The following is a 25,551-nucleotide window of genomic DNA, read 5'->3' as shown; positions in this document are numbered from 1 at the left end:
CGAAAAATGGTTGGAGCAGTTTTCCTTTTTTAAATTTCACTTATGCAGTTTAACATCACAGGAAATATTATTTTGCTTTTTAACAAACTCTTAAAAACATCAGAAGTAATTCTAAATGCAACTCTATTAAAAGTTTTCACAGAATAACAAAACGACTTCTTTTTTTTTTTTTTAAAGATAAAAAAAAGTTTGAACTATCTTTAAATAAGAAATGTGAGAACAGTTTAACAGAACTTCTTGTTTATTATGTCTTTAGCGAAACAGATAAAAATATTTGCAAAAGCATAGATAAAACAAACTACACAAAAGGCCCATCTTTATTGCCAAACTGAACAAACTTATCTAAACTACATAAATGGTTTCACGATATTGCCATATTGAACAAACTTTTCTAAACTACCCTCTTTTTGAATTTTTAGCTTCATGTTTTTAATTTTGTCTTTAATATGGCTTTGGTAGGAGTACTTTTGCAAGACATGAATGAGCTTGTCACTGCTATGATTTGCCAAGATGCCAAGGTAATCTTTGTACGAGCAACTTGAGCTTACATCTGTAAACACGTCTTGCAAGATGTATGCCAACACCAAAGCTGCACATCGTGGAAAACTTCTGGTGTTGAACCATTCGTTGTGGCCAGGGCAAGCATTCAGCTCTTCAACTATTTCATCTAAAATTTTACAAACTCAAGTCATAACACAAAGTGATTAAATCAAATATTCATTTGGTTCTGAAGTAAGACAAGATTTATTCTGTTTTTTTATTTATTTTTTTTTTGTTGACCTTATTGTTTGCACTGATAGCAATAACTGGTTTTTGAAAGATTACCTAAATGGCATTGGCTAACTTCTGCTTTGTTTTCCTTTGTTCTTGGCTGAGTTGATCCTGAAATAAAATAAAACCATGTTCATTTTTCTAATTCATAAAAACCATCAACAGTTTCTAAGTGTTAGAGATGATAACAAGCTGTGCATGATTTCTAACGGTGATGTTTCTAACTTCATCATTAGAAATCGGGTAGACACAACTTTCTAAAAGTGCACTTAGCAATGATGGCTAGTTTTTGTTAACAGTTAACCATCTGAAATTGTGCAAGAAGAGGTTTGTGTTTATATATCTTTGTATAAATTAGGTTTTACATTACCGATGAGTTCTTGAGTGAAAGATGGCATTTCCAACTTGATTTTTTTTCTTCTTGGATCTTTTACTTCTAAAACATAATCAGTTTTAGTATCATTCACTTGTATAAACATTTAAGCAATCACAGAATTAGTCCTGCAACAAATACATACACACTTCTGTGTTGTTTTTTTGTTTTGTTTTGTTTTTTTTACAGCTCTAACAATAACAATAGGGCAAGGAGTTGATTTGGGCATTTTCATTTTTTGAAAGCGTGTTGAGATTTGCATAAAAATCAAAAATCAAAAATCAAAAAGAATTTACCTCTGGATGTAGAGGCAAGACTTTGGCTAAATAGGCTACCAACAGATTGAACAGCATAAGGTGAGAGCTGCTTTGCAAGAACAGTACCAGCCTGTTGGACAGGAACAGCTGAAACTGGATCAGATGAAAGAAACAAACTGGGTTTGGCCAATGTTTGCTGAAAAGCAACAAGGCTAGGAGTCAGAGGAACAGAAAAGACCTCTTTTGAAGGACAGAAAGCGACTTGCTGAGAAGGAGAAGCAGAAACAGGTTTGGCAACCACTTGCTCATTAAAGTAAACTGGAGAAAGTTTTGCATGGTGTTCAATAAAATCCGGTTCATCAGGAAATAATGTTAATGCAAGAGGAGAACAAGCTGTGCCAACAGGAACAGCTAGAGTCTGATCTACATCCATACAAACAGCTTGTTCGTTAGGAACTAGTTGTGCAAGAGCAGGGGATAGTTCAAGAACTGGACCAGCGATTGTTTGTTCAGATGGAACAGACGAAACAGGAGTTGAGGTAGGTTCACACAAGAAATCTACGGCATGGTCGTTGCTATCCTCTAAAGGAACATTGTTTTCTACAGCTGGAGAAAACGGAACCACTGTGGTACAGCTGAAAGTAGCAGCACATTCTTCAGAGTCAGAACCGGAGTCTAAATCTTCCTCAAAGATGTCCTCAACCTCATGAAAACCGTACTCCTCTGCATTAGTTTGGAGCCAGTCCATCACATCCTTCTCCTTCTTTGGTGGTCTCTCAGACTTTTCAACAGTCAAAGACTCTATGACTCCGAAGGACTGTCCGATGCCCAGGGCAAAGCGCAACTCCTCTGCAGCGTTCCACTGGGACACATAAAAGCTATCCATTGTGTTCCTGCTGTGCTTCATGTAGAGTGTAGCAAACCGCTCGCGATCTTCTTTGCTGTTGTTGGCAAAGTAAGTGGCTATCGAACCGCGAATGCAAGTGGGAGTAAGACGCTTCATGGGAATGTTTACTTGGCTTTTTCTGAAGCAGGACGTCAGGCAAGAGGAGATAGCAGAGGAACCCATCTGGTAAACAGGCACTCTAGTTGCACCGAGTGTCACACATTCGTCTTTGTTGGGTCTCATCGATGGAAAAAGGGGCCTGTAGCAGTCGCTCAACTCCAAAACAGTCTTGGTGTCTGCAGCCATGTAGTGAGAGTCGTTGACAAGAAGGTCTCTGTATCTCAGCAAATAAATATCGATCAACACTTTCAAGTCGTTCGGCACTAGAATGTTTTTGGCTCCGTACTTGTATGCTGTTTTGTAGCGCTCTTGCACAATGCAATATCCACACTCACTCTTCTCAGCAGCCATGTAGTCTCTAATGTTTAAAAGAGCAATGTTAGATTTTCTTAAACTGTTAATTACAGTGACAGAGAGCAGAAGATGGTTTCGTAGAGACACAGCATTGTCTCTAGTCGGTGTAAGAGACGGCTTTCTAATCGATTCCACTAACTGTCTTACGTATGCAGACTTGCCATATTCGTTCAGCAAACTGACATTGATGATGTTGATGCATTTTTTGCTTTTCACAAGGCTCCTCCTCAAAGAACGAAAGGGCCTCAGCACTTTTTGTAACTCCTCCACCTTGCAGCGCAAACGTCGGATGGCCTCATGAGAAAGTCCGAAATAGACATTCCTGGCTTCACTGAAACGAAACAGGAGACAAAGGTAGACAAGGCGGTTGTACAACGTGTGACAAGACATGGCTTTTGTTTGGTCAAGTTCACTCAGCTTGGAATTGAGCTGAATGTTTTTAAAGTGCATGGAAAAGTATCTATCCTCCAAAACGTTGGAATTGGTGAGAGCGTTCGGGTGCAGCGTCAGCGTGCTGTCACAACATGTCAATATTTCAACAACTGCATTTTTGTAGATCTTTGCTTGTGACAAAGTGTTGTTGTTGGCTACCACAAGCCACTTTTCAAAATCTCTGAAGAGCTCATCTGCTGACTGGTAATAAAAGTGAAAAGCATCTTTGTCCAGCTGAAACAAGAGTCTCTTATCTTCTGTCAAGACGGAGGAGTTGGAAACCAAGTGCTTTAAGGAATTAAAATCAGAGTCTAGGACGGATTCGGTGTTCAGCTCTTTGTTTTCTACAGAGGTGCAGTGGTTTGCAGAAGGAGCCTCGGACGAACCAGCAACTGATGAGGGCAAGCTTAAAAGAGGATCAGAGGAAAGAACCGGAGAAGAAAAAGAGGAGGAAGGCCCAGGAGCAGAGGATGCAGAGCCTGATGCAGACGCTTGTTCAGCTACTGGCTTAATACCAAAGAAGGCAGGTCGAATAAATTGAGGGACATAGAGCTTGTCGTTGTCGTATCGCTTTGCCTCTGCAATCTTTTGTTTGATCGTCTTGGAATCGTAGAAATGAGTCTCTTTCAAGTGTATGTCCAGTCGGTCGTAATACTTCCAACATTGCAAACAGGGGTAAGGTTTTGGACAGCCGGACTTGCGTTCGAGACGAGCATGCTGAAACTTCCTGACCATTGCAGAGTAAAAGATGGAAGCTTCATCCAAAGTCCAAGAATGATCTTTTTTAGTCAAGTGTCTTTTAATGCTTGTGGAGGAATGTTTGCACAAAGGCATCGGACAGCTAACAGCGTACCTCTTCTTGGTACCATAGAAAGGTACAACCCTGTTTACGGAGCCACACGCTGCAACTAATGCGGCCCTGACTTTGTTTTTGAGCTTTAAGTCTCTCTGTTCTTGTGACTGCCTTCTTTTCTTTTTTTTCGCTTTAGAGTTCGGAGAAGGGGCAACAACAGTGTTGTTTTCTTGTGAAGAAGACATGTTCAGGTGTTTGTTTGCAACGGTTTATGCTAAAAAAAAGAAGACAGTTAGTGAGAGTGTTTTTCTTCTGCCTGCATCCTGGAATCCTGGAATGTTTACAACTGCAGGGAAGAGCTGTGTTTTTTCGAATCCTCTGCAAAAGAGAAAAAAGAAAGAAAAGAGAGCAACAAGAAGAAACAAAGTTTCCACTAGCAAATGAAAAAGAATGAGAGCAACTAGCATTACATGCATGGTGGCAGCAGTGATTGCTATTATGAGAAGGAGAATGAGAAAAAAAAAAAAAAAAAAGAAACAAATAAATAAAGAGATGGAGTTTGAGAGGATCTCGCAACCATATGACTCAAAGAAAGAAACTGTGTTGAAAAAAGGCAAGAGAGGGCAAATAGAACTTGCTAACAAGGACAAATGACAGACATAACTACAACAGTAACAACTCTCATTGCAAGCATAATAACAACAGCATCAGCATCACTGACTCAGAGAGTGTTGACATAACAAAAAAGAAAACAAAAGTACAAGCCAAGTGGGGGAACATTAACAAACACTCATTGCAACTATAACAACAACAACAACAACAGCAACAGCATCACTGACTCAGAGGGTATTGATAAAAAAAAACAAGCAAAACAAAAACAAACAAAAAAACAAATAAAAAAACAAAACAAGCAAATTGGGTGAACAGTAACAACTCTCATTGCAAGCATAATAACAACAACAGCATCAGCATCAGCATCACTGACTCAGAGAGTGTTGACAAAATAAAATAGACAATAAGCAAGCAAAGTGGGTGAACAGTAACAACTCTCACTGCAAGCATAATAACAACAACAGCATCAGCATCAGCATCACTGACTCAGAGAGTGTTGATAAAATAAAACAGATTATAAACAAACAAAGTGGGTGAACAGTAACAGCTCTCATTGAAAGCATAATAACAACAACAGCATCACTAACTCAGAGGATATATAAAAAAACAAACAAACAAACAAACAAAACAAAAACAAAAAAAAAACAAGCAAAGTGGCTGAACAGTAACAGCTATCATTGCAAGTAAAATAACAACAACAGCATCAGCAACATCATCACTGACTCAGAGAGTGGTGATAAAATAAAACAGATTAAAAAACAAGCAAAGTGGCTAAACAGTAACAACTATAAATACAAGTAAAATGACAAAAGCAGCAACAGCATCACTAACTCGCAGGGTGTTGATAAAAAAAAAAGCAACAAACAAATAAAGCAAGCAAAGTGGGTGAACATTAACACTCATTGCAACTATAATAACACCAACAGCAACAGCATCAGTGACTCAAAGGGTGTTGATAAACAAAAACAAAGGCACAAACAAAACAAGCAGAGTGGGTGAACATTAACAACACTTATTGCAAGCATAATAACAACAACAGCATCAGCATCACTGACTCAGAGAGTGTTGATAAAATAAAATAGATTATAAACATGCCAAGTTTGTGAACATTAACAAACACTCATTGCAACTATAACAACGACTACAGCAACAGCATCACTTACTCAGAGAGTGTTGAGAAAAAAACAACAACAAAAAAACAAAAACAAAACAAAACAGAAAACAGAAGTACAAGCCAAGGGGGGGAACATTAACAAACACTCATTGCAACTATAACAACAACAACAGCAACAGCATCACTTACTCAGAGGATATTGATAAAAAAAACAAACAAACAAACAAACAAAACAAGCAAAGTGGCTGAACAGTAACAGCTATCATTGCAAGTAAAATAACAACAACAGCATCAGCAACATCATCACTGACTCAGAGAGTGGTGATAAAATAAAACAGATTAAAAAACAAGCAAAGTGGCTGAACAGTAACAACTATAAATACAAGTAAAATGACAAAAGCAGCAACAGCATCACTAACTCGCAGGGTGTTGATAAAAAAAAAAAGCAACAAACAAACAAAGCAAGCAAAGTGGGTGAACATTAACACTCATTGCAACTATAATAACACCAACAGCAACAGCATCAGTGACTCAAAGGGTGTTGATAAACAAAAACAAAAGCACAAACAAAACAAGCAAAGTGGGTGAACATTAGCAACACTTATTGCAAGCACAATAACAACAACAGCATCAGCATCACTGACTCAGAGAGTGTTGATAAAACAAAATAGATTATAAACAAGCCAAGTTGGTGAACATTAACAAACACTCATTGCAACTGTAATAAGAACAACAGCAACAGCATCACTGACACAAAGGGTGTTGATAAACAAAAACAAAAACACAAGCAAAGTGGGTGAACATTAACAACACTCATTGCAACTATAACAACAACAACAGCAACAGCATCACTGGCTCAAAGGGTGTTGATAAAATAAAGAAATAAAAACAAAACAAGCAAAGTGGGTGAACAGTAACAACTCCCATTGCAAGCATAATAACGACAACAGCAACAGCAACACCATCACTGACTCAGAGAGTGTTGATAAAATAAAATAGATTATAAACAAGCCAAGTTGGTGAACATTAACAAACACTCATTGCAACTATAACAACGACTACAGCAACAGCATCACTTACTCAGAGAGTGTTGAGAAAAAAAAAACAAAAACAAAAAAAAAACAAAACAAAACAGAAAACAAAAGTACAAGCCAAGTGGGGGAACATTAACAAACACTCATTGCAACTGTAACAACAACAACAGCAACAGCATCACTTACTCAGAGAGTGTTTATAAATAAAACAAAAAACAAAAACAAGAAACAAAAATACAAGCCAAGTGGGTGATTACTAACAGCGCTAACAGCAGCAACAACAGTGTCTTTAGAAACAACAAACAAGTACAACAGCAACAACTGCTTTTACAGAGTATAACAATAACAACAACATGGCACTAACAACAACAAAAGGGTTGGAATAAAAACCTGTAGGCAAAAGGAGAGCTGCATTCAGACAAGATCGATTACAAAGAGGCTCTTCTTTAGGACAGAGGAGAAACTGCTTTTGAGGGACAGAGGGACTTTTGTTGTTGTGGTTGTTGTTGTTGTTGTGCAGAAACCAACAAACTTTTATTGAACCGAATATAACCGAATATAACCGAAAGTCTTGTTTGCTTCTGTTTTGTGCCATCAAGAAGGGAAAACAAAACATCACAAAACAAACGAAGCAAACGAAACAAACAAACAAACAAACGAACGAAACAAACAAACAAAAAAAAAAAAATTAAAAAAATTAACAAACAAACAAACAAACAAACAAGCAAACAAACAAAAACAAATAAGAAAAACAGAAAACGCAGTACCGAAACCTCGCCATTTTTTATCCTTCCTCAAGCTTTCTCTGGGCGCCAAAGACCGAGAAAGTTGAGCAAACGTGACGTTGAGGGGGGGGAGGGGGGTACTTAAGGACAGCAGACCGACCAATGGCACGCTTAGGAGAGACCCACGTGAATGCTACATTTTCTTTCTATGTACGCTGAATCCGCTCAAAGTCTGGAATTTCCAGCATTCACGTGTCATCACTCCAGCCACCAGATTGGCCCACACTTTGCACACTTTCAAGACTAGAAACTCACTTGTGCTCAATTTGAGCAAAAAAAAAAAAAAACTAAGTCTCGCATGGCGACAACTTTTCCAAAAGCAAACAAAGGCAAACGAAGGCAAACGAAGAAAAAACAAAAACAAATAAACAAAAACAAAACCGAATAGGGAGAGAGAGAGTGAGTCGACTCATTTCTTTCGACTGCCTTAAACGAGAAGTCTAAAACGTTTAAAAGTTGAAAACTAAGTTTTTTAAATGAACTGCACCGAAAAAACTTTACGACAGTTTAGCTGGTTAAAAACGCAGAGGAAAATATTTTATAAAATTTAAGCGTTCTAAAGATGTCCATTTTTGTTTTTGTTTTTTTTATTTTGGTTTGTTTCTGGCTTGTTTCTTTCTTTAAATTCTAGCGATCGAGCATATTTGAACGGTTTCATCAACCTGTCGGCGCACGTGCTCGAGAGCTAGAACTTTGATTGCTTTTGTTGTTGAGAATTGAGAATGTCCGAGCAGGTTTTTTTATCGATTTCATCGCTTGTGGCGAGGCAAAAATCAAAACGCTTTTTGGACGAAAGAAAAGAGATTAAAAGGAAAAAAGAGAAGAAAAAAAAAACAAAAAAATAGGTTATGTGTTATGAACATTTATTTTCTCACGCGATGACGTCTAGTTTTGTTAGAGTAATTAAAATATGGTATCAAGTTTGTAATTTCTATCTTATTTTTAGTTACGGATAATTGCCAATTATGTCACGTTTAGTATACACAACGCTGTTTTCTTAATAGCAATATGATACAAACAAGTTATAAAAAAAAAAGCGTTCGCTCGATCTTCCTTAGTCAGTTGAACAAAAAGAAATTTTCACAACATATGATTGATTTGGTTGTCCTAGCAAGCTGTTTTAGCAAACGACTAGAGGTTGCAACTGTTGTTCATTGAAAACGAAAAATCTAGCGTCAGCAAGAAATTTTTGAATACATAATGTACACAAAAGTGGCACTTACAAATGAAAATGTAAAAAAAAACTGTTTACCTTGATGCCAGACTCGCAGAGATGTTGTCGCTCGTTGCTATCGACTGCGAACAGCTTTGTTGTTTTTCGAAGTGCCTCTTCATTCTACTTATAGCCGAAGTTTTGGCTTCGAAAAAAAATACGAACGTCGTTAAGCTCAACGAGCTGCTTTAATTGTTGTTCGTGCGAAAACGAAATGCTTAAAACGGATAAAAGTGTTGGCGTAATTACACTTTTCGACCGCGATGCAGTTTGTCAACTCTAGCGTACTTTTTTGGCTCGTGGAGCAAAAGCCTCATGATAATAGCAAAGGCTTAAAATGTCTTAACATGTCAGCAAAGGCTTAATATGCTTAATAAACTGTGGTTAAGCTTTTGCGGTGCAGTTCATTTACAACTTAATTTGCAACTTGCTGGCACAAGCAAACGTTTATGACTTCTCGTTTAAGACAGTTGAGCGAAATCAGTCGACTCACTCATTCTCCCTTTTCTGTTTTGTTTTTGTTTTGTTTTTTTGTTTTTGTTTTTGTTTTTGTTTGTTTTTTTTTTTTCTTTGTTTGTCTTTTGTTTAAAATGTAAAAAACTCGAAAGGAAAGTTGTTGCTTTGTTTGCTTATTGAAAGTTTTCGCCAGTTGCAAGACTTAGTTTTGTTTTTGTTTACTTATTAAAATATCGAGGAAAATATTTGAGGACATCGCATTCTAATGGTGCCTTTATAACAACATCTAACGATTTAACGTTTAATGTTGTGCTCAAAAAAAAAATTCCTTTTATATCTCTCAATGGTCTCCAACGATAAAACTGCCGACCAATCGCAACGATTAAACAGCCAACCAATGGCAGCTCAATGGTCTCCAAACAAGAGACTGCCGACCAATGGCAGCTCAGTGGTTTGAGAAGTGAGATCATTCGATTTCCTTTTATTATCTCCAGTTTGAACTAGTGCTTGGCTTGTGGTGCAGAAACTAAAACTTCCCGTTTTTGTATTTTGTTTTGAATTTCTTTGCTTTGAGCTTTTTAATCGATCGATAGCTTTAGGAGAAAAGAAGAAACCCCTCTGACGAAGTCTTGGCTTTTTTAAAAACGCTCAAATTTTGGCAAACAAATCTCATACGAAACGCTACTTTGATGTCAAGCTTTCGTTACTCCCTACTCCCTTCTAGCGGAGGGCGGCAAAAAGGTGTTGCATCCTAGAGCTAAAAGTGAGGAGGGAAGCAAGTTTTTTTTTCGTTTTGTTTGCTTTTTTATGTTTTTTGTTTTTTTGAGGGGGGAGAGTTAGAGGGTAAGGGGGTTAGGATTAGAGGGGGTTGGGGTTACGGTTTGGAAACCTGGGGACGAGGATATCAAGCAGGAGTTTAGTGTTAAGGTTAAAGGGCCCACGAGGGGCGTCCTTCAATTGTAAAATGCCTTTAGACGCACGTGTCTAGTCGTCTCGTTGCATCGACCTAGAGGAGTTTTCTGATAGATCTTGCGCTTTGGGCTCAGTTAATCGGTCTGTATCCATTGTAAACACGGTGTCTGCCGTTAGAAAATCGTTAACCAGGCGTTTGTGAGCTTTAACAACCATCCCTTTGAGTTTAAAACGAACGTTTCTTCAAAAGCCACTCGAGATGGAGGTACTCACGGAGGTTTGTTACGGTAACAACCCTGTGGTTTGCCATCTTCTTTCTTTCCGCAGCGTCGCAAACGCATCGGCCGGTCTCTTAGGTGACGAAAAAACGTCTGATCTCTCGACTGGAATGCTTAACGTACTAAGATTAGTAGAGTTAGTACTAAGAGTTGCATCTGGCCGCCGTAATTTTCTTCGATGATGTCTTGAAAATTTCGTGACGTCGTTTTCAAACCTCTAGGGTCGATTTTAACCTTCGACCTTAAAGTCGATTTTAGCCTTCGGTGTGGCTCTGTACAACTTTTGCGGTGAAAAAGCTTGCGCGGAGTCTACAGTTGTATTTAGCCGACAGACGCTGGCAACGCAGAAACAGAATGACTCTTGGGCGGCGCAAACCGAGCGTTCAGCAAATTTCTAGCATTTTACGTCAAAGCGGACAATCTGCACGACAAATAAAGCTAACTTTCTCGTTGCAACAGTTAGTCACTGGATCGTTGGACGAGTGTGTACAGCTGTTTTGCGTCGAAAGCCGACCGGTGGTCGGATGCGACTCTTCTTTTCATTCGAAAATCAGAACCTGGCCATCAGTCGTGTATCACCATCGAATGCTTAATGTAGTGATTTCTCGAAACGACAAAAGCTTGTAAAACAAACAGCTTCGCTGTACTGTTGCCTAATATGTTAACGGATGGCCAGGAACAACCTTGGTCTGTAATGAATGAGTTCGTTTTTCCATTCGAGGCACTAATTACTGCAGTTTTAAAAGTCACCTAAAGTATAAGCTCATCTCTCCATTCAAGAAAAACAAGCATCAGAGTTTCGGAAAGTTTGCATGCACGACACCACCATCGATGATACTTAAACAAACAGAAAATGAATTGCAAAACAGAACCACTGAATTGCAAAACATAACAACGGACAGCTTGTAAAATGCATGGTGATGAGCTTCTTCAATCCAATCAAGGAACCAAGCATCACAGTTTCGGCAATGGTGCATGTGCAAATCAGCAAACTGTGATACTTAATCAAACAACTTCACTGTTTTGCTTAGTTTAAGAACGGATGGCTAAGAACAACCTCGTTAGTGAGTATGAAGTCATCTCTTCATTCCAGGAATTAATAATAATCAGAGTTTTAGAAGTCTCTTACGTGCGATACTACTATCAACGGTACTTAATCAAACAGCCTCTCAGAATGGCCTAGTTTGAGAACGGAAGGCTAGGAACAACCTTAGTAGTGAGTCATCAGTTCAACTTTTCATTCAAGGAATTAAGCATCTAAAATCTGAAAAATAAAAAGAAGAGCTCTTTGTTAGAAGTTCTTATTTTTATTTTTCCTCAACTTCTATTTCTTTTCTTTTTTTACTTTTTTTTTTTTAATGATAGTTTTTCTTTTTTTTTATCTATTTTGTTCGTTTAAATTAATACAACAGGCGTTTTAGGTCGTTTCTGTAACATTATTTAACACTTTAAATTGTAATAAATATTTGAACAGAAGAAAATCCCTTTCGTAACGTTAAAATGTCATAAGAACATTTCATCTTTACCAAATACGCTTGTAAAAATAGTTTCACTTTTAAAGTTTGTTGTATATGTCTTTTAATTTAGTGAATCGCAATTTGGATTTTCTTAGGCGCACATCTACTTTAGTTGCTTTTTCTTAAAGAAAGGTCACCAGAGTTTTCTTACACAGCCCCTGCAGCATAATCTTTAACAAAATACTCTTTTGAAAAGTTTTACATTGAAATAAACAAAAGCCATTTGCGTAAGTAGAGATAACTTAGAGAATAAAAAGTGCATAAACGCCTCGCTACTTTGATGAAGAAGAAACGGATGACTAAATGCAACTTTTTAATTTCGTGTGCTATCTCTTTCGATTAAGGTACTTTTTGAATATTTTTTCAAAGAAATGTTAGCGTAGTTTTCCTTTTTTAAATTTAAATCATGTTTAAAGGTAGTTTTTGAATGTTTTTTCAAAGAAATGTTAGCGTAGTTTTCATCTATTAAATTTAAATCATGTTTAAAGGTAGTTTTTGAATGTTTTTTCAAAGAAATGTTAGCGTAGTTTTCATCTATTAAATCTAAATCATGTTTAAAGGTAGTTTTCGAATATTTTTTCAAAGAATTGTTAGCGTAGTTTTCCTCTTTTAGATCTAGCTTATGTTTAAGGTAGTTTTTGAGTATTTTTTCAAAGAAAAGTTAGCGTAGTTTTCCTCTTTTAGATCTAGCTTATGTTTAAGGTAGTTTTTGAGTATTTTTTCAAAGAAAAGTTAGCGTAGTTTTCCTCTTTTAGATCTAGCTTATGTTTAAGGTAGTTTTTAAATATTTTTTTAAAGAAAAGTTAGCATAGTTTTCCTCTTTTGGATATAGCTTATGTTTAAGGTAGTTTTTAAATATTTTTTTTAAAGAAAAGTTAGCGTAGTTTTCCTCCTTTAGATCTAGCTTATAATTCAGGTAGTTTTTGAATATTTTTTCAAATAAAAATTAGCAAAGTATAGTTTATTTAGCATGACATCACAAAATACTAAACTCAAAAAGGCAAGATAAAGTATAAGATAAACGTAAAATAAGATATAGATGAAACAAATGTTAGGCTGCATAAAATCAAAAACTGCATTGCCTATCATAAACACAAATGTCTAGTGAGAGCTTTTAAAGGTCGTTCTTTTCGTCTTTTAATTTGGTGAATCGCGATTTGAATTTTCTAAGGCGCACATGTCTTTCAGTTGCTTTTTTCTTAAGGAAAGGTCGCCAGAGTTTTTTTACGCAGCTCCTGCAGCATAATCTTTAACAAAATACTCTTTTGTATATCATTACATAGAAATAAACAAAAACCATATGCGTAAACAGAGATAAATTAGAACGCAAAAGTGCATAAAAAGCCTCGCTACTTTGCTATAGAAGAAGTGGATGACTAGATACAACTTTGTAAATTCGTGCACTACCTCAATGGATTAAGGTATTTTTCGAAAGTTTTTTAAAAGCATAAATAGCGTAGTCTTCCTCTTTTAAATCTAGCTTATGTCTAAGGCAGTTTTTGAATAGATTTTCAAAGAAAGGTTAGCGTACTTTTCCACTTTTAAGTTTAGCTTATGTAGCTTGACAAAACAACACACAAAAAGACAAGATAAAGTATCAGATAAACGTAAAATAAAATATAAATGAAACTAAAGTTAGGCTGCATAAAAAACAAACAACTTAATAATCTACTAGACATGTTTAAGTTGAATTAAGTAAAGTCCTTTGCGCAAATTTGGGTAAATAAGAGAGTAAAAATCCATAAAAAGAAGAAGTGGATGAGTAGATACAATTTTTTAAATTTGTGTGCTATCTCTATTGAATAAGGTAGTTTTCGAGAGTTTTTTCAAAGCAAAATTAGCGTAGTGTTCCTCTTTTAAATCTAGATTATCTCAAAAATAGATTTCGAATAGTTTTTCAAAGAAAGGTTAGCGCAGCTTTCCTCTTTTAACATTAGCTTATGTAGCTTGACATCACAGAACACAAAAAGATAAAATAAAATATAAGACAAACGTAAAATGAAAAATAGATGTAGCTAAAGTTAGGCAGCATAAAAAACCAACAACATAATAATCTACTAGGCATGTTTAAATTGAATTAAATAAAATCCTTTGCGCAAAAATAGGTATGTTAGAGAGTAAAAGCGCATAGAAAGCCTCGCTACTTTGCTGTGAAAGAAGTGGATGACTAGATACAACTTTTTAAAATCCTGTGCTATCTCTATCGATTAAGGTAGTTTTCGAAAGATTTTTCAAAGCAAAAATAGCGTAGTCTTTCTCTTTTAAATCTAGATTATGTCTAAGGTAGTTTTTGAACAGCTTTTCAAAGAAAGGTTAGCGTAGCTTTCCTCTTTTAAGTTTAGCTTATGTAGCTTGACATCACAAAACACAAAATTCAAAAAGACAAAATAAAATATAAGATAAACGTAAAATAAAATATAGATGAAGCTAAAGTTAGACTGCATAAAAAAACAACAACGTAATAACCTACTAGAATCTAATAAAACCCTATGCACAAATGTAGGTATGTTAGAGAGTAAAAGTGCATAAAAAGCCTCGCTACTTTGTTTAAGGTAGTTTTTGAATAGTTTTTCAAAGAAAGCTTAGCGTAGTTTTCCTCTTTAAAGTTTGGCTTATGTAGCTTGACATCACAAAACACAAAACACTAAAAGGAAAGGTAATATAAAAGTTAATCGTAAAATAAAATGTAGGTGAAATAAATGTTAGGCTGCATAAAAGAAAAAAAAAATCGTAACATAATAATCTTCTATATATGTTTGGATTGAATTAAATGAATTCCTTTGCGTAAATATAAGCAAACTAGTGAGAAAAAGTGCATAAAGAGCCTCGCTACTTTGCTGCAGAAGTAGTGGATGACTATATGCAATTTTTTAAAATCGTGTGCTATCTCTATCGATTAAGGTAGTTTTCGAAAGTTTTTTCAAAGTAAAAATAGTGTAGTTTTCCTCTTTTAAATCTAGCTTTTGTCTAGGGTAGTTTATGAATAGATTTTCAAAGAAAGGTTAGCGTAGCATTCCACTTTTAAGTTTAGCTTAAGTTGCTTGGCATCACAAAACTCAAAACTCAAAAAGAAAAGATAAAATATATGATAAACCTAAAACATAATATAGATGAAACTAAAGTTAGGCTGCATAAAAAACCAACAACATAATAATCTACTAGGCATGTTTAAATTGAATTAAATAAAATCCTTTGCGCAAATGTAGGTATGTTAGAGAGTAAAAGTGCATGAAAAGCCTCGCTACTTTGTTAAAGGTAGTTTTTGAATAGTTTTTCAAAGCAAGTTTAGCGTAGTTTTCCTCTTTTATGTTTAGACTATGTAGCTTGACATCACAGAACACAAAGCTCAAAAAGGCAAGATAAAATATAAGTTAATCGTAAAATATAGATGTAACAAAGTTTAGACTGCATAAAAAACCAACAACATAATAATCTACTAGGCATGTTTAAGTTGAATTAAATAATGTCCTTTGCGCAAATATAGGAAAGTTAGAGTAAAAATCCATAAAAAGCCTCGATACTTTGCTGAAGAAGAAGATGACTATATGCAACTTTTTAAAATTGTGAGCTATCTATATCGATTTAGGTCCTTTTTGAGTACTTTTTCAAAGAAAAGTTAGCGCAGTTTTCCCCTTTTAAGATTAGATTATGAAGCTTGACATAACAAAACACAAAACTAACAAAGGCAAGATAAAATATAAGGTAAACGCAATATAATGTATAGATGAAACTAAAGTTAGGCTGCATAAAACAAACGGGTAACAATACTCTTCTATGTATGTTTACATTGAGTTAAATAAAATCCTTTGCGCAAATATAGGTATGTTAGAGAATAAAAGTGCATAAAAAGCCTCAGTACTTTGCTGTAGAAGAAGTGGATGAGTAGATACAATTTTTTAAATTTGTGTGCTATCTCTATCGAATAAGTTAGTTTTCGAGAGTTTTTTCAAAGCAAAATTAGCGTAGTGTTCCTCTTTTAAATCTAGATTATCTCAAAAATAGATTTCGAATAGTTTTTCAAAGAAAGGTTAGCGCAGCTTTCCTCTTTTAACATTAGCTTATGTAGCTTGACATCACAGAACACAAAAAGATAAAATAAAATATAAGACAAACGTAAAATGAAAAATAGATGTAGCTAAAGTTAGGCTGCATAAAAAACCAACAACATAATAATCTACTAGGCATGTTTAAATTGAATTAAATAAAATCCTTTGCGCAAAAATAGGTATGTTAGAGAGTAAAAGCGCATAAAAAGCCTCGCTACTTTGTTAAAGGTAGTTTTTGAATAGTTTTTCAAAGACAGGTTAGCGTAAATTTCCTCTTTAAAGTTTAGCTTATGTAGCTTGACATCACAAAATATAAAACTCAAAAAGACAAGATAAAATATAAGATAAACGCAAAATAAAATATAGATGAAACTAAAGTTAGGCTGCATACAAAACCAACAACATAATATTCTACTAGTTATGTTTAAATTGAATTAAATAAAATCCTTTACGCAAATATAGGTAAGTTAGAGAGTAAAAGTGCATAAAAAGCTTTACTTTGCTGAAGAAGAAGATGAATAGATGCAACTTTTTAAATTCGTGAGCTATCTCTATCGGTGTAAGGTAGTTTTTGAACAATTTTTCAAAGAAAAGTTAGCCTAGTTTTCTTCTTTTAAGTTTAAATTATGTAGCTTGACATCACAAAATACAAAACTCAAAAAGACAAGATAAAATATAAGATAAACGCAAAATAAAATATAGATGAAACTAAAGTTAGGCTGCATACAAAACCAACAACATAATATTCTACTAGAAAAGTTAGCCTAGTTTCCTTCTTTTAAGTTTAGATTATGTAGCTTGACATCACAAAACACAAAAAGGCAAGATAAAATACAAGGTAAACGTAAAATAAAATAGAAGTCAAACAAAAGTTAGGTTGCATAAATACAAAAACTGCATTGCCAAAAATAGAATTTGTTGTCTAGAAAGACCTTTTAAACTTTGTTTCTTTCGTTTTTTGACTTAGTGAATCGCGATCTGGTTTTTCTTAGGCGCGCTTGTTTCTTAGTTGTTTTTTTTGTAAAGAAACTTTATTCAGACGTTTTTTTTTACGCAACTCCTTTAACATTATTTTTAACAAAGTATTCTTTTATACGTGTTTACATTGAAATAAAACCCTTTGCGTAAATAGAGATAAATTAGAGAGCAAAAGTACATAAAAAGCCTCGCTACTTTGCAGAAGAAGAATTGGATGGCAAGATTCGGTGCTTTCTCTTTCGTTTAAGGTACTTCTTGAATATTTTTTCAAAGAAAAGTTAGCGTAGTTTTCCCCTTTTAAGTTTAGCTTACGCAGCTTGACATCACAAAACGCAAAAACCAATAAGGCATGATAAAATACAAGATAAACGTAAAATAAAATAGAAGTGAAACAAAAGTTAGACTGCATAAAAACAAAAAAAAAAAAAAAAACATAATATACTTCTATGTATGTTTACATTGATCTAAACAAAATCCTTTGTGTAAAGATATGAAAAAATAGAGAGTAAGAGTTCATAAAAAAGCCTCGCTATTTTGCTGAAGAAGAAATGGATGTCTAGATCTTTTAAAATAAGGAACTTTTTGATTTCTTTTTCCGAAAAATGGTTGGAGCAGTTTTCCTTTTTTAAATTTCACTTATGCAGTTTAACATCACAGGAAATATTATTTTGCTTTTTAACAAACTCTTAAAAACATCAGAAGTAATTCTAAATGCAACTCTATTAAAAGTTTTCACAGAATAACAAAACGACTTCTTTTTTTTTTTTTTAAAGATAAAAAAAAGTTTGAACTATCTTTAAATAAGAAATGTGAGAACAGTTTAACAGAACTTCTTGTTTATTATGTCTTTAGCGAAACAGATAAAAATATTTGCAAAAGCATAGATAAAACAAACTACACAAAAGGCCCATCTTTATTGCCAAACTGAACAAACTTATCTAAACTACATAAATGGTTTCACGATATTGCCATATTGAACAAACTTTTCTAAACTACCCTCTTTTTGAATTTTTAGCTTCATGTTTTTAATTTTGTCTTTAATATGGCTTTGGTAGGAGTACTTTTGCAAGACATGAATGAGCTTGTCACTGCTATGATTTGCCAAGATGCCAAGGTAATCTTTGTACGAGCAACTTGAGCTTACATCTGTAAACACGTCTTGCAAGATGTATGCCAACACCAAAGCTGCACATCGTGGAAAACTTCTGGTGTTGAACCATTCGTTGTGGCCAGGGCAAGCATTCAGCTCTTCAACTATTTCATCTAAAATTTTACAAACTCAAGTCATAACACAAAGTGATTAAATCAAATATTCATTTGGTTCTGAAGTAAGACAAGATTTATTCTGTTTTTTTATTTATTTTTTTTTTGTTGACCTTATTGTTTGCACTGATAGCAATAACTGGTTTTTGAAAGATTACCTAAATGGCATTGGCTAACTTCTGCTTTGTTTTCCTTTGTTCTTGGCTGAGTTGATCCTGAAATAAAATAAAACCATGTTCATTTTTCTAATTCATAAAAACCATCAACAGTTTCTAAGTGTTAGAGATGATAACAAGCTGTGCATGATTTCTAACGGTGATGTTTCTAACTTCATCATTAGAAATCGGGTAGACACAACTTTCTAAAAGTGCACTTAGCAATGATGGCTAGTTTTTGTTAACAGTTAACCATCTGAAATTGTGCAAGAAGAGGTTTGTGTTTATATATCTTTGTATAAATTAGGTTTTACATTACCGATGAGTTCTTGAGTGAAAGATGGCATTTCCAACTTGATTTTTTTTCTTCTTGGATCTTTTACTTCTAAAACATAATCAGTTTTAGTATCATTCACTTGTATAAACATTTAAGCAATCACAGAATTAGTCCTGCAACAAATACATACACACTTCTGTGTTGTTTTTTTGTTTTGTTTTGTTTTTTTTACAGCTCTAACAATAACAATAGGGCAAGGAGTTGATTTGGGCATTTTCATTTTTTGAAAGCGTGTTGAGATTTGCATAAAAATCAAAAATCAAAAATCAAAAAGAATTTACCTCTGGATGTAGAGGCAAGACTTTGGCTAAATAGGCTACCAACAGATTGAACAGCATAAGGTGAGAGCTGCTTTGCAAGAACAGTACCAGCCTGTTGGACAGGAACAGCTGAAACTGGATCAGATGAAAGAAACAAACTGGGTTTGGCCAATGTTTGCTGAAAAGCAACAAGGCTAGGAGTCAGAGGAACAGAAAAGACCTCTTTTGAAGGACAGAAAGCGACTTGCTGAGAAGGAGAAGCAGAAACAGGTTTGGCAACCACTTGCTCATTAAAGTAAACTGGAGAAAGTTTTGCATGGTGTTCAATAAAATCCGGTTCATCAGGAAATAATGTTAATGCAAGAGGAGAACAAGCTGTGCCAACAGGAACAGCTAGAGTCTGATCTACATCCATACAAACAGCTTGTTCGTTAGGAACTAGTTGTGCAAGAGCAGGGGATAGTTCAAGAACTGGACCAGCGATTGTTTGTTCAGATGGAACAGACGAAACAGGAGTTGAGGTAGGTTCACACAAGAAATCTACGGCATGGTCGTTGCTATCCTCTAAAGGAACATTGTTTTCTACAGCTGGAGAAAACGGAACCACTGTGGTACAGCTGAAAGTAGCAGCACATTCTTCAGAGTCAGAACCGGAGTCTAAATCTTCCTCAAAGATGTCCTCAACCTCATGAAAACCGTACTCCTCTGCATTAGTTTGGAGCCAGTCCATCACATCCTTCTCCTTCTTTGGTGGTCTCTCAGACTTTTCAACAGTCAAAGACTCTATGACTCCGAAGGACTGTCCGATGCCCAGGGCAAAGCGCAACTCCTCTGCAGCGTTCCACTGGGACACATAAAAGCTATCCATTGTGTTCCTGCTGTGCTTCATGTAGAGTGTAGCAAACCGCTCGCGATCTTCTTTGCTGTTGTTGGCAAAGTAAGTGGCTATCGAACCGCGAATGCAAGTGGGAGTAAGACGCTTCATGGGAATGTTTACTTGGCTTTTTCTGAAGCAGGACGTCAGGCAAGAGGAGATAGCAGAGGAACCCATCTGGTAAACAGGCACTCTAGTTGCACCGAGTGTCACACATTCGTCTTTGTTGGGTCTCATCGATGGAAAAAGGGGCCTGTAGCAGTCGCTCAACTCCAAAACAGTCTTGGTGTCTGCAGCCATGTAGTGAGAGTCGTTGACAAGAAGGTCTCTGTATCTCAGCAAATAAATATCGATCAACACTTTCAAGTCGTTCGGCACTAGAATGTTTTTGGCTCCGTACTTGTATGCTGTTTTGTAGCGCTCTTGCACAATGCAATATCCACACTCACTCTTCTCAGCAGCCATGTAGTCTCTAATGTTTAAAAGAGCAATGTTAGATTTTCTTAAACTGTTAATTACAGTGACAGAGAGCAGAAGATGGTTTCGTAGAGACACAGCATTGTCTCTAGTCGGTGTAAGAGACGGCTTTCTAATCGATTCCACTAACTGTCTTACGTATGCAGACTTGCCATATTCGTTCAGCAAACTGACATTGATGATGTTGATGCATTTTTTGCTTTTCACAAGGCTCCTCCTCAAAGAACGAAAGGGCCTCAGCACTTTTTGTAACTCCTCCACCTTGCAGCGCAAACGTCGGATGGCCTCATGAGAAAGTCCGAAATAGACATTCCTGGCTTCACTGAAACGAAACAGGAGACAAAGGTAGACAAGGCGGTTGTACAACGTGTGACAAGACATGGCTTTTGTTTGGTCAAGTTCACTCAGCTTGGAATTGAGCTGAATGTTTTTAAAGTGCATGGAAAAGTATCTATCCTCCAAAACGTTGGAATTGGTGAGAGCGTTCGGGTGCAGCGTCAGCGTGCTGTCACAACATGTCAATATTTCAACAACTGCATTTTTGTAGATCTTTGCTTGTGACAAAGTGTTGTTGTTGGCTACCACAAGCCACTTTTCAAAATCTCTGAAGAGCTCATCTGCTGACTGGTAATAAAAGTGAAAAGCATCTTTGTCCAGCTGAAACAAGAGTCTCTTATCTTCTGTCAAGACGGAGGAGTTGGAAACCAAGTGCTTTAAGGAATTAAAATCAGAGTCTAGGACGGATTCGGTGTTCAGCTCTTTGTTTTCTACAGAGGTGCAGTGGTTTGCAGAAGGAGCCTCGGACGAACCAGCAACTGATGAGGGCAAGCTTAAAAGAGGATCAGAGGAAAGAACCGGAGAAGAAAAAGAGGAGGAAGGCCCAGGAGCAGAGGATGCAGAGCCTGATGCAGACGCTTGTTCAGCTACTGGCTTAATACCAAAGAAGGCAGGTCGAATAAATTGAGGGACATAGAGCTTGTCGTTGTCGTATCGCTTTGCCTCTGCAATCTTTTGTTTGATCGTCTTGGAATCGTAGAAATGAGTCTCTTTCAAGTGTATGTCCAGTCGGTCGTAATACTTCCAACATTGCAAACAGGGGTAAGGTTTTGGACAGCCGGACTTGCGTTCGAGACGAGCATGCTGAAACTTCCTGACCATTGCAGAGTAAAAGATGGAAGCTTCATCCAAAGTCCAAGAATGATCTTTTTTAGTCAAGTGTCTTTTAATGCTTGTGGAGGAATGTTTGCACAAAGGCATCGGACAGCTAACAGCGTACCTCTTCTTGGTACCATAGAAAGGTACAACCCTGTTTACGGAGCCACACGCTGCAACTAATGCGGCCCTGACTTTGTTTTTGAGCTTTAAGTCTCTCTGTTCTTGTGACTGCCTTCTTTTCTTTTTTTTCGCTTTAGAGTTCGGAGAAGGGGCAACAACAGTGTTGTTTTCTTGTGAAGAAGACATGTTCAGGTGTTTGTTTGCAACGGTTTATGCTAAAAAAAAGAAGACAGTTAGTGAGAGTGTTTTTCTTCTGCCTGCATCCTGGAATCCTGGAAGTTTACAACTGCAGGGAAGAGCTGTGTTTTTTCGAATCCTCTGCAAAAGAGAAAAAAGAAAGAAAAGAGAGCAACAAGAAGAAACAAAGTTTCCACTAGCAAATGAAAAAGAATGAGAGCAACTAGCATTACATGCATGGTGGCAGCAGTGATTGCTATTATGAGAAGGAGAATGAGAAAAAAAAAAAAAAAAAAGAAACAAATAAATAAAGAGATGGAGTTTGAGAGGATCTCGCAACCATATGACTCAAAGAAAGAAACTGTGTTGAAAAAAGGCAAGAGAGGGCAAATAGAACTTGCTAACAAGGACAAATGACAGACATAACTACAACAGTAACAACTCTCATTGCAAGCATAATAACAACAGCATCAGCATCACTGACTCAGAGAGTGTTGACATAACAAAAAAGAAAACAAAAGTACAAGCCAAGTGGGGGAACATTAACAAACACTCATTGCAACTATAACAACAACAACAACAACAGCAACAGCATCACTGACTCAGAGGGTATTGATAAAAAAAAACAAGCAAAACAAAAACAAACAAAAAAACAAATAAAAAAACAAAACAAGCAAATTGGGTGAACAGTAACAACTCTCATTGCAAGCATAATAACAACAACAGCATCAGCATCAGCATCACTGACTCAGAGAGTGTTGACAAAATAAAATAGACAATAAGCAAGCAAAGTGGGTGAACAGTAACAACTCTCACTGCAAGCATAATAACAACAACAGCATCAGCATCAGCATCACTGACTCAGAGAGTGTTGATAAAATAAAACAGATTATAAACAAACAAAGTGGGTGAACAGTAACAGCTCTCATTGAAAGCATAATAACAACAACAGCATCACTAACTCAGAGGATATATAAAAAAACAAACAAACAAACAAACAAAACAAAAACAAAAAAAAAACAAGCAAAGTGGCTGAACAGTAACAGCTATCATTGCAAGTAAAATAACAACAACAGCATCAGCAACATCATCACTGACTCAGAGAGTGGTGATAAAATAAAACAGATTAAAAAACAAGCAAAGTGGCTAAACAGTAACAACTATAAATACAAGTAAAATGACAAAAGCAGCAACAGCATCACTAACTCGCAGGGTGTTGATAAAAAAAAAAGCAACAAACAAATAAAGCAAGCAAAGTGGGTGAACATTAACACTCATTGCAACTATAATAACACCAACAGCAACAGCATCAGTGACTCAAAGGGTGTTGATAAACAAAAACAAAGGCACAAACAAAACAAGCAGAGTGGGTGAACATTAACAACACTTATTGCAAGCATAATAACAACAACAGCATCAGCATCACTGACTCAGAGAGTGTTGATAAAATAAAATAGATTATAAACATGCCAAGTTTGTGAACATTAACAAACACTCATTGCAACTATAACAACGACTACAGCAACAGCATCACTTACTCAGAGAGTGTTGAGAAAAAAAACAACAAAAAAAACAAAAACAAAACAAAACAGAAAACAGAAGTACAAGCCAAGGGGGGGAACATTAACAAACACTCATTGCAACTATAACAACAACAACAGCAACAGCATCACTTACTCAGAGGATATTGATAAAAAAAACAAACAAACAAACAAACAAAACAAGCAAAGTGGCTGAACAGTAACAGCTATCATTGCAAGTAAAATAACAACAACAGCATCAGCAACATCATCACTGACTCAGAGAGTGGTGATAAAATAAAACAGATTAAAAAACAAGCAAAGTGGCTGAACAGTAACAACTATAAATACAAGTAAAATGACAAAAGCAGCAACAGCATCACTAACTCGCAGGGTGTTGATAAAAAAAAAAAGCAACAAACAAACAAAGCAAGCAAAGTGGGTGAACATTAACACTCATTGCAACTATAATAACACCAACAGCAACAGCATCAGTGACTCAAAGGGTGTTGATAAACAAAAACAAAAGCACAAACAAAACAAGCAAAGTGGGTGAACATTAGCAACACTTATTGCAAGCACAATAACAACAACAGCATCAGCATCACTGACTCAGAGAGTGTTGATAAAACAAAATAGATTATAAACAAGCCAAGTTGGTGAACATTAACAAACACTCATTGCAACTGTAATAAGAACAACAGCAACAGCATCACTGACACAAAGGGTGTTGATAAACAAAAACAAAAACACAAGCAAAGTGGGTGAACATTAACAACACTCATTGCAACTATAACAACAACAACAGCAACAGCATCACTGGCTCAAAGGGTGTTGATAAAATAAAGAAATAAAAACAAAACAAGCAAAGTGGGTGAACAGTAACAACTCCCATTGCAAGCATAATAACGACAACAGCAACAGCAACACCATCACTGACTCAGAGAGTGTTGATAAAATAAAATAGATTATAAACAAGCCAAGTTGGTGAACATTAACAAACACTCATTGCAACTATAACAACGACTACAGCAACAGCATCACTTACTCAGAGAGTGTTGAGAAAAAAAAAACAAAAACAAAAAAAAAACAAAACAAAACAGAAAACAAAAGTACAAGCCAAGTGGGGGAACATTAACAAACACTCATTGCAACTGTAACAACAACAACAGCAACAGCATCACTTACTCAGAGAGTGTTTATAAATAAAACAAAAAACAAAAACAAGAAACAAAAATACAAGCCAAGTGGGTGATTACTAACAGCGCTAACAGCAGCAACAACAGTGTCTTTAGAAACAACAAACAAGTACAACAGCAACAACTGCTTTTACAGAGTATAACAATAACAACAACATGGCACTAACAACAACAAAAGGGTTGGAATAAAAACCTGTAGGCAAAAGGAGAGCTGCATTCAGACAAGATCGATTACAAAGAGGCTCTTCTTTAGGACAGAGGAGAAACTGCTTTTGAGGGACAGAGGGACTTTTGTTGTTGTGGTTGTTGTTGTTGTTGTGCAGAAACCAACAAACTTTTATTGAACCGAATATAACCGAATATAACCGAAAGTCTTGTTTGCTTCTGTTTTGTGCCATCAAGAAGGGAAAACAAAACATCACAAAACAAACGAAGCAAACGAAACAAACAAACAAACAAACGAACGAAACAAACAAACAAAAAAAAAAAAATTAAAAAAATTAACAAACAAACAAACAAACAAACAAGCAAACAAACAAAAACAAATAAGAAAAACAGAAAACGCAGTACCGAAACCTCGCCATTTTTTATCCTTCCTCAAGCTTTCTCTGGGCGCCAAAGACCGAGAAAGTTGAGCAAACGTGACGTTGAGGGGGGGGAGGGGGGTACTTAAGGACAGCAGACCGACCAATGGCACGCTTAGGAGAGACCCACGTGAATGCTACATTTTCTTTCTATGTACGCTGAATCCGCTCAAAGTCTGGAATTTCCAGCATTCACGTGTCATCACTCCAGCCACCAGATTGGCCCACACTTTGCACACTTTCAAGACTAGAAACTCACTTGTGCTCAATTTGAGCAAAAAAAAAAAAAAACTAAGTCTCGCATGGCGACAACTTTTCCAAAAGCAAACAAAGGCAAACGAAGGCAAACGAAGAAAAAACAAAAACAAATAAACAAAAACAAAACCGAATAGGGAGAGAGAGAGTGAGTCGACTCATTTCTTTCGACTGCCTTAAACGAGAAGTCTAAAACGTTTAAAAGTTGAAAACTAAGTTTTTTAAATGAACTGCACCGAAAAAA

At 36.0% G+C, this 25,551-nt stretch overlaps 2 protein-coding genes across 5 annotated transcripts; both read right to left on the bottom strand.

The window, feature by feature from the left end:
• Nucleotides 1-299: 299 nt before the first annotated feature.
• Nucleotides 300-7,586, bottom strand: LOC149875893 (uncharacterized). Of its 3 annotated transcripts, none has more exons than XM_090076066.1 (5): nt 7,514-7,586; nt 1,441-4,260; nt 1,142-1,207; nt 826-882; nt 300-667 (listed from the first exon to the last, which is right to left on the bottom strand). In XM_090076066.1, the coding sequence occupies exons 2-5, from the start codon at nt 4,229-4,231 to the stop codon at nt 348-350; spliced, it is 3,234 nt and encodes a 1,077-aa protein (XP_089932192.1). In that variant the 5' UTR covers nt 4,232-4,260; nt 7,514-7,586; the 3' UTR covers nt 300-347. The 3 variants fall into 3 exon arrangements, with proteins under 3 accessions (XP_089932192.1, XP_089932194.1, XP_089932193.1); XM_090076068.1 differs by having other exon boundaries at nt 7,520-7,567; XM_090076067.1 differs by lacking the exon at nt 7,514-7,586 and having other exon boundaries at nt 1,441-7,071.
• A 10,240-nt stretch (nt 7,587-17,826) lies between these two features.
• On the bottom strand, nt 17,827-25,111 carry LOC149875892 (uncharacterized). 2 transcript variants are annotated; one of them, XM_090076064.1, is made up of 5 exons: nt 25,039-25,111; nt 18,968-21,787; nt 18,669-18,734; nt 18,353-18,409; nt 17,827-18,194 (listed from the first exon to the last, which is right to left on the bottom strand). In XM_090076064.1, exons 2-5 carry the CDS (start codon nt 21,756-21,758, stop codon nt 17,875-17,877), a joined length of 3,234 nt encoding a protein of 1,077 aa, XP_089932190.1. In that variant the 5' UTR covers nt 21,759-21,787; nt 25,039-25,111; the 3' UTR covers nt 17,827-17,874. The 2 variants fall into 2 exon arrangements, with proteins under 2 accessions (XP_089932190.1, XP_089932191.1); XM_090076065.1 differs by having other exon boundaries at nt 25,045-25,111.
• Between the last annotated feature and the right edge of the window lie 440 nt (nt 25,112-25,551).

The sequence above is a fragment of the Hydra viridissima genome, unplaced genomic scaffold, assembly GCF_058129835.1.
Source record: "Hydra viridissima isolate aposymbiotic clone 2 unplaced genomic scaffold, HvirCarnegie_v1 scaffold_114, whole genome shotgun sequence".
In the NCBI taxonomy this organism is placed as follows: Eukaryota; Metazoa; Cnidaria; class Hydrozoa; order Anthoathecata; family Hydridae; genus Hydra; species Hydra viridissima.
This window is presented reverse-complemented; position numbering and strand designations above follow the sequence as displayed.

Bases quoted from the DNA above. Each gene is read 5' to 3' on its own strand.
- LOC149875893 (XM_090076066.1), bottom strand. From the start codon at position 4,231: ATGTCTTCTTCACAAGAAAACAACACTGTTGTTGCCCCTTCTCCGAAC. The intron at 1,208-1,440 runs GTAAATTCTTTT...ATTATGTTTTAG, and splicing joins TCTTGCCTCTACATCCAGAG to AAGTAAAAGATCCAAGAAGA. The intron at 883-1,141 runs GTAATGTAAAAC...ATTTTATTTCAG, and splicing joins TTTCACTCAAGAACTCATCG to GATCAACTCAGCCAAGAACA.
- LOC149875892 (XM_090076064.1), bottom strand. From the start codon at position 21,758: ATGTCTTCTTCACAAGAAAACAACACTGTTGTTGCCCCTTCTCCGAAC. The intron at 18,735-18,967 runs GTAAATTCTTTT...ATTATGTTTTAG, and splicing joins TCTTGCCTCTACATCCAGAG to AAGTAAAAGATCCAAGAAGA. The intron at 18,410-18,668 runs GTAATGTAAAAC...ATTTTATTTCAG, and splicing joins TTTCACTCAAGAACTCATCG to GATCAACTCAGCCAAGAACA.